At 34.8% G+C, this 8496-nt stretch overlaps 1 protein-coding gene across 1 annotated transcript; it reads right to left on the bottom strand.

Annotated features, from left to right (window-relative positions):
• Nucleotides 1–313: 313 nt before the first annotated feature.
• Nucleotides 314–7822, bottom strand: LOC106770528 (9-cis-epoxycarotenoid dioxygenase NCED3, chloroplastic-like). Its single transcript, XM_014656332.2, has 3 exons — nt 7546–7822; nt 5298–5506; nt 314–2584 (listed from the first exon to the last, which is right to left on the bottom strand). Exons 1-3 carry the CDS (start codon nt 7820–7822, stop codon nt 794–796), a joined length of 2277 nt encoding a protein of 758 aa, XP_014511818.1. The 3' UTR covers nt 314–793.
• Between the last annotated feature and the right edge of the window lie 674 nt (nt 7823–8496).

Genomic DNA, 8496 nt, shown 5'->3' with positions numbered 1-8496 from the left:
CCTTACTTTGAAACCTTATTCAAGTTGAAGTTGCTATGTACAAAAACTTTAAGTTACTACTGTACGATCAAAATAGTTCCTTTGATTTTGAAAGGTTGCATTTTTGTTTATTAGATATAAAGATAATAATAAAATAATATCTAATCTATCTGTTGATGAAAAACTAGTTATAAATCAGATTTAGGTTCAACTTTTGGATCTAATATTCAAACTGTCTACAGACGATGTTAGCAAGATTGCTATGCGTGCTCAGCTCATACTCGTATTCTTGGCCAGATCTTTAATCAAAATTAAGACAAATACATTAAGGTCGATCATATCCTGAACATTAATAATAATTATCAAAAAAATATTTTTTTGTATTTTCCTTGATTGAATTTCCTAAGATAAGATGAGATGGTGTGTGGTAATGTGAATGGTGAGCAGTTGGTGGAAAGAAACTTGGTTATCAGAGCAACATGTGAATGCCGACAACACTTTCACAGATGAATACAAGAAGAGAGTGAGAAAAACAGGAGTGATCATACACTTGCAAAACCGAACCCAAGACGTAACAAAAAGTGAATTCATCAAAATAAATAAATGTATATTGAAAAAAAAAGAAAAAACAGAAAGCAGCTGAGCTCCATGTATGGTAGAGATTCCAGTATTTATTTAGCAAAAGATAAAAGAGGAGCATCATAGTCTATGTTGTGGAGAACCTGGGGAGGGACCTGTCTGTCTCCCTGTACGCAAGCCAATAAAATAGTACACATGTGCCACATGCAGCAGCACTGGGTTACTGCAATGGTGATTAATCAATGTTCTGTGAGGCCAGATCCTTAGCCTCCACAAAGGTCCCATGAAACCCATAGGGTACTCTGGTTGGCAGAATCACAGTAGCCTCTAACTTCAAGTCCACGCCATTCAAAATCTGCAACTCAGACTGCCATCTCATCTCATCATGCACAAAAGCCATAACGTACCCTTCATCTTCGTTTTCTCCGTCGCCTGTGGGCAAAAAGAACGGCTCTCCTCCAAACCTTCTCTCCCCATACTCGTGCTTCCTCACCTCCCCACTCACCAGGTTCACCTTCGCCAAACCGGATACCTTTGGCCACGGTTCAGCAATAGCCATGTACGCGAACCGGGTTTTCCTCCCCAGTCGCTTCCTGTTTACCATCCCTATTTCCAGGTTCATGTTGGGAACCACAACTCTCCGCCTCGATGCCCCTGTTCTCAGATTCAGCCTTATTTCTGTTAAGATGGTCCTCAGATTTTCCTCGCTATCGTTGAAGACCGAATCCGGGGGCGTCATGCATGACCCGATTATCACCACCTCCTCTGTGTCGCGTTCCTCCCACGCATTGACCAGGTGGAAGCAGAACGTGTTCGGCGACTCCACCCACAAGATGCTCGACTCGTCTGTGGCGTGCTTAGGGAGGACGCCGAACCGCGATGTCTTCTTGTCATCGTACATCACCGGTGAACCTCCATTTAACATTTGGCTCAGCTTGAAAACCACCTGTTGGTCGGGGATTACCGCGAAATTCTCCGTGATCGCAAAGTCGTGCGTCATCGTCGGAATGTCAAGCCGGATTTCGACGTCTGGTGACTTCACCTCCTTCGGCGAGAAATTAAAGTACCTGAGGCAGGGACTGGTAATGTCGTAGCTCAGAGAGAAAAGCTCTCCTGAGATAGGGTCAATCTTAGGGTGCGCGATCATAGAGGAATCCAGTTGGTCGTGGAAGCTGTAACGGCCGACTGTTTGGAGGTCGCCGGAGGCGGTAACTCGAAGCTCGTAGGGGAGATCGTCTTCGGACATGGCGAGGAGTTTTCCGTTGAAGAAAACGAGGCCAGCGTTAGCGGCGCCTGCGCCACGGCGGTGGTCGACGATGCCACAAAGACCTCGAGCGTAGAAGAGAAGAAGCCTGGCGATGCCGGAAATGCCATGGAGTTGGCCGATTGCTTTGGGGAAGACTGGTTTTCCCAGTTGGCGCTCTTGCATGAGTCTCTGCGTTTGGGTGAAGCGGCATGCGTAGCTTGCAGTACCGTCATTGATTTTAACGGCGTGGACCATGCCGTCGCCGTCGAAGAGGTGGTGTCCGGACTTGGGCTGGAACAATGGGTTGGCGCCGTTACGAAGATAGACCCCATTGATTGCCTCGGGGATTGTGCCTATTACAGGTAAGGAATGTTGAACTGGGTGTTCAGGGACGGGGGCGTAGTTTCCGGCGAGTTGGACGCGTGGGTCCGTGGTTTTGGAGAGAGGTTGTCGAAGCTCGCGTGCAAGCAACGCGCTCTCGAATATGTCTAGGGCCATTGCAGCGGCTTTTTGAAATGGGTTCAACTGAGTCCTTTTGGGAGAGTCTGTCGTCAACGCAGGGGTGGTGGGTTCTTGGGTAATTTGAGATTTGTCTTGGGGTTGTTTTGGGAAATTGATGACTGAGGGAGATTGTAGAGCACAATCTACCACCTTTCTAATGGGCTTCTTCTGAATCCTTATGCTGCAGCCCAAATCCGTTAATGAGGAGGAAGAGTTCAGTGTGATCATCATGATGATGATGACGATGATGATGGAGATTGTGGCGTGTTTCAAGAAAAACTAATGAAAGAGACTGAAAGTAAATAGGAATTTTAGGGAAGAAGGGTGGGGAAATTTCATACATATATATAACAAAAAGAAAACAACTCATTTTATTTTAAGGTCTGCTGTCTTATAAAGAAAATTAAATAAAATAAATTATCAATTTCAAAATTAATAAATTAATTAAATAATTATATTAGTAAGTTTTTTATTTCTAAAAAATGATCATATACGTTATTTTAATCTATATTTATAATATTTAACATTTGTGTCGGGGCAGGGTAATTCTGCTTGGGATTGCTTCCAGCCATCCGCTCCATCAAGAACAGTCCTCGATGCAGGACAATTTGAATTCTACTTCTACAGTTTTTGTCTTTTTTAATTATGGACTATTTATAACCATTAATGATGTCATTAACATATTTCTTATTATCTTAGCTTTATCAAATTTAGATAAAAATAAATGAAAAGGTTAAACAATTTTATTTGTTTCCGTTTTCGTACAAAATTTCAAATCAGTCTTCGTACTTTTATTTATCTCAATTTAGTGTTTGCTTTAGAAAAATTACAATCAGATTTTTACTGTTAAATTGATTAAAATTACATTTGAAGATGATGAGATGAACATTTATAATAAATACGTGATATTTAATTTTGAAATACTGTACAGCACAAATATTGATAGGTGTTGTTTAACGTGTCAAATAATTCTCCTATTTTATTGAAGTTTTAAATCAATTATTGTTCTTCAACATGGTTTTTTTATTTCATGTTATTCATCTTGATTCTATTATATGATTATAATTAATAAAAAAAAGTTACTTTTATGATTGTTATTTTATGTGACTTTTTTACACTTATTAATTTTCATAATAATTTTTATTTTAATAGTTATGATATTAATTCATTTTTAACTTATAATTTTATTTTTATTATAAAAAAATTTGCACTCATACACGCATACATATTATTTTTATGATAGTAATATTTTGATTTAAACCATTTTTTGGTCTTTAAGTTAAGTTCTGATATTCAGTTTAGTTTCCACTTTTAAAAATGTCGGCCTTTAGTCTCTATGATATGAAAAATGTATCAAATATGTCATCATGACAGCACTTAATGAACAATAAATCACAATACCTAGATATCCAATATTGTGTGATTTATTAATGGAAGGTGTTATGAACAACAAATCACTTAATGAAAAACATGTGTTGTCACACAATATTGGATATCTAGGTATTGTGATTTATTGTGTCATTAAGTGCTGTCATGAGGACAGATTTAATACATTCTTTATATCATAAAGACTAAAGGTGAACATTTTTTAAAGTGGAAACTAAGGTGAACATCAAAACTTAACTTACGAAAAAAAAAGGGTTTAAACCTAATTTTTTTTATTAATATTAGATTTCACTAGATAGTATTAGTAAAATATATTTATAAGCCCGTTTTTTCTTTTTTTACTTAAAAGCAGGTCATCATGGAGTAAAAATAAAACGCAAAACATAAGAAAAATTAAAAAATAAAAATAAAGGTTTATTTAAAGGCATATCATGTAGAAAGAATAAAACATGAAGTATAAGGAGAATCAAAATAATAAAGGAACATATTAAAGGAGGAAATTTGTTTAAGTTAAGATGGGACAACCTGTCAAAAAAGAATAAATATTAAGAATAAGGAAATTCAAAATAAAATCAATTCATTAAATGAGCATAAATCATAGTGTGCTAATTTAAGACAAAACATATTATTTACTATATGTATTAAACCATATATTAAATGTATTTAATATATGTATTAAGTTAATATTAATTATTATTTAATGTTTAATTAATGCTCTTTCAAAATTTTCTTCATGTGAAATTTGTAACCGTAAGGATTTGATTATAGAGAAAAGTATAGTAAATATATATGTGAAAAATAAATAAATTTCTCTAGTGTATATGTATATAAAAAACTTTGATTAAATGAAATTTTGTTAATTTTTTTTTCATTAAATAGGTTAGTAGATTGTATCTTGTTTTATAGTCTTGTTTAGTTGTTTTTACATATTACTCCAATAAATGTGAGAGATTATAATTAATATAAAATAATATTGTGGTTAAGGTGAAAAGACTATTGGTTTGGATTGCTTTTGATTAAAAATGTGTTAGATAATAAGTAGAGTCGTTAAAACGAGTCATCCGGTATGATCTGATCCGACTCGGCTCACCACAGGTTGATCACTTAGTGTGACGTGTTACTCCCTCCACTTCAACACTTCTTGTACCTCTCCAAATTCTCTTAATTCCAATTCTATCCTTATATTATTTTTTTTTTTTACTTTCACCATTAAGATATTTTTCCTTATTTCCTCTTTGTGCAAGTGCACCCCCCAAATCTAACAGATCTCTATTTCCTGATTTTCGTTTCACTTCCCCTTCACTATTCTTCCTTTCCTTTCTTTTTCCTTCATCTATTTCTTCCCCACCGCCCCACCACCATCACTTGACCTGCACCATTATCATAGGTACACTCACCATAGTTCCGGGACATCAAAGTTGCGCGCTTGGTGGTTGCGGCTATCCCAAGATGGTATTGTCGAGGTCGTCAACCTCATCCACCATGCGCTCCAATTGGTACTGCAACACATTCGCCATGTTGCTTGGTTATGAACACCGTCAAACAAAGCAGTCGCGCAGAAGGAACGATGCAAAGTTTTAGTTTTGAACCTAAACACTAGCGTGACCACGTCATCGAGCTGCACCTCCTCGATGTTGCTCTCTCCGGCCAAGATGAGTGCACCGGGAAACGGAAGTTCTTCTCTGTCCTTAACACTTGTAGCGCCTCCAGCATCGAGAAACAGAAGCTCCACTCCACTCGTCACCGCCACCGCTAAATCATCACCAGTGAACCCTACGTCACCGTATGCCTCACCGGCGCCACCGTTGCACACACCTGCATGATCCCTTGCCACATTTTTTGTCGATGTTGTGCATGCACTCTTAAATTAGGGACTCTATAAGGGGTTGGGATGAAATGGATCTGGAGGAGAAAAGGGCTTGGATAAAACGGATCTGGAGGAGAAAAGTTTGAAAGTGAGAGTGTTGGAGGGAGGGGAGAGACGACTGTGAGTGAAAAATGAGGGATTTAGGGTTTTCATACAAAAAGTAAAAAGTAAAAAATTAAAGTAAAAAGGGTAGTTTTATAATTAAAAAAAAATGTTAAATATGTTTTTAGTCCCTATACTTTGGGGCGATTTTGGTTTTAGCCCCTTTTTCAAACTAAGGTACAATTTAGTCCTTCAACTTTAGAAAACTCTAGTTTTAGTCCTTTTTACCCATTTTTTTTTAACTTTATTTATTGTTTCAAGCACGTTTGATTATAGTATTTGGATTGTTTACACTGTTTGTAACATTTTTGCTTCAATGTTAACTCAGAAACGCGCTTGAAACAACAAATAAAACTAAAAAAATTAGATAAAAAGGACTAAAATCAGAGTTTTCTAAAGTTGAAGGACTAAATTGTACCTTAGTTTGAAAGAGAGACTAAAACCAAAATCGCCCCAAAGTATAGGGAATAAAAACATATTTAACCCTTAAAAAAATTATGGGGAGGTGTAGGGTCGAGTTGGGGAGGTGGAGGGAGCAACCCCCCTTAGTGAGCCAACTCAGCCCGACTCATTTATTAGCAAGTCAAAAAAAATTCAAACTCAGTCTGACCCACCACGGGTTGGTGGGTAAATGAGTTGGTTCACTAGCTTACTTAATTACAATTTTTTTAAATAAAAAAATTACAAATTTTATACAATTCAAATCTAAACGAATTTCACTCCTAAATCTCACTCCATACCGGTGTTTAATTAGTTTTGATATAGGGAACTTAAATAATTTTTTCAAGAAAAAAAGAATAATAAATATTTTTTTATAAAATTAAAATTAAATTTTAATAAAATAAAATTAGGTAGGTGGGTTAGTGGGTCAACCCAGCCCACCACGGGTTCAATCCGGATGAGTTAGGTTTAAATGAACCGAATTGAAATCTGACCCGCATAAAATAAATACAATTTTTTCAAACCCAACCCGACCAGAATCTGTGCTTGACAGCTCTAATAATAAGTGTGGTTTCCTTAATATAGTGATAAGGACATTTCTTTTGTCGCACGATAGGTGATGACATGGAAGACATTTAAGATAACTAAAAAAGTTCAATAAAAATTAAAATAAAAATAATCAAATTTATAGTTAGACACAATCTTTATATATGTTTTGAAACAAAATTAATTCAAGTTCTCCATAATACTTAGTGGGTTGATTATACAATTCATGTTTTTAATATGATGCATAAAATCCTTTCAACCTAAATCATAAATCCAAATGTGAAGTTTGTCTTTATGGAAAATAGAGTGAAGGTTCCAATTGAAGCTATTAGGACTTATCACATAATCCTTGTTACTGGATTTCATTTAGACTTGATTAATACTTTTTATGTACCTATTATTTCTAAGAACTTAGTTTCTTTGTCGAAACTTGATGTCGTTAGATTTTTTTTAGGTTTGGGAATTGTTGTTTCACTTTGAATAAGTGTAATGGTACAATTGAATATGGTACATTTTACGGTGATTTATATGAATTGAATTTTGACAATTTATATGTTGAAACTCTTATGACCTTGCATCATGTTTTGCTTACTTGTGCACATAGACATTTAGGATACATTTTCAAAGATTGTGTGACATCCTAATTTATTTTTTCTTCATTTATCTGAGAAAATTATAACACCTTCATTATTTATCAAAATATTTCACAAGATTTATTTTTTATTTCCATAAAGTTGGTATTTTACATAGGTGTACACCATAATTATACATAATAGACTTATATTACATGTATCATAATCTTTCAAGAATTTCATCTATCTTGTTTGTCTTGTATTTAACTCCTTTTGATCAAACAAGCATTTCAAACTCTTATCATCATTAAAAACTTCAAACTTACCACCATAGACATAATGTCTCCATATTTTAAGTGCAAAAACAATGGCAACTAGTTCTAGATTATGGTTTGGATCATTTTTCTCATGTGTTCGTAGTTGCTTGGAAGCATATGCAATTACCCTTTTATCTTGCGTAAGAACATATCCTATCCAATTTTGAAGCATCACAAAATGTCCATTAGGATCAAGTAAAGCTAAAATAGGAGAAGTGGTTAATCTTTTATTGAGTTCTTGATAACTATTTTCATATTTTTCTATCCATACAAAAACTTGACCCATTTTGGTGAGTTGAGTTAAAAGCATTACTATTTTAAAAAATCTTTTAATGAATTTTCTATAATATCCTACAAAACAAGGAAACTATGAATATGAATCAAGGTTTTTAGTGGTTCCAATTGTAAAGTTGATTCTACTTTGGTTGGATCTACCAACACTCCTTTACAAATCACATGTTCTAAGAATTTCTCTTCTTCTAACCAAAAATAGCACTTAGACAATTTAGCATACAATTGTTTGTCTTTCAAAATCTACAAGACAATTAGAAGGTGTTCCATGTGCTTTTCAAGAGTCTTAGAACAAATAAGAGTGTCATTTATAAAAATAATTACAAAATTATATAAAAATGGACGAAAAATTTTATTCATATAATCCATATATATTACAGGAGCATTGGTCACACCAAAAGGCATCACTCGATACTCATAATGACCATACCTAGTTCTGAATACAATTTTTTGTATGTCTTCTGCTTTTACTTTAATATGAAGATATTATGACCTCAAGTCTAATTTTGAAAATATAGAGGCTCCTTTGCGTTAGTCCATCAAATCATCTATTTTTGGAAGAGGGTGTTATTCTTTATGCTAAATTTATTTAACTGACATTAATCTACACATAACCTAAAACTTCCATCTTTCTAAACTAACAAAATTAAAGCTCCCAAGGTGACATAC

Source organism: Vigna radiata, chromosome 8 (genome assembly GCF_000741045.1).
Source record: "Vigna radiata var. radiata cultivar VC1973A chromosome 8, Vradiata_ver6, whole genome shotgun sequence".
Classification (NCBI taxonomy): domain Eukaryota; kingdom Viridiplantae; phylum Streptophyta; class Magnoliopsida; order Fabales; family Fabaceae; genus Vigna; species Vigna radiata.
The sequence above is the reverse complement of the archived record's forward strand: the minus strand, read 5'-3'. Positions and strand labels throughout refer to the sequence as shown.

Bases quoted from the DNA above. Each gene is read 5' to 3' on its own strand.
- LOC106770528 (XM_014656332.2), bottom strand. From the start codon at position 7,822: ATGGGTCAAGTTTTTGTATGGATAGAAAAATATGAAAATAGTTATCAA. The intron at 5,507-7,545 runs GTAAGTTTGAAG...GGGATCATGCAG, and splicing joins GAGACATTATGTCTATGGTG to GTGTGTGCAACGGTGGCGCC. The intron at 2,585-5,297 runs GTCACGCTAGTG...CTCTTTCATTAG, and splicing joins AGGTGCAGCTCGATGACGTG to TTTTTCTTGAAACACGCCAC.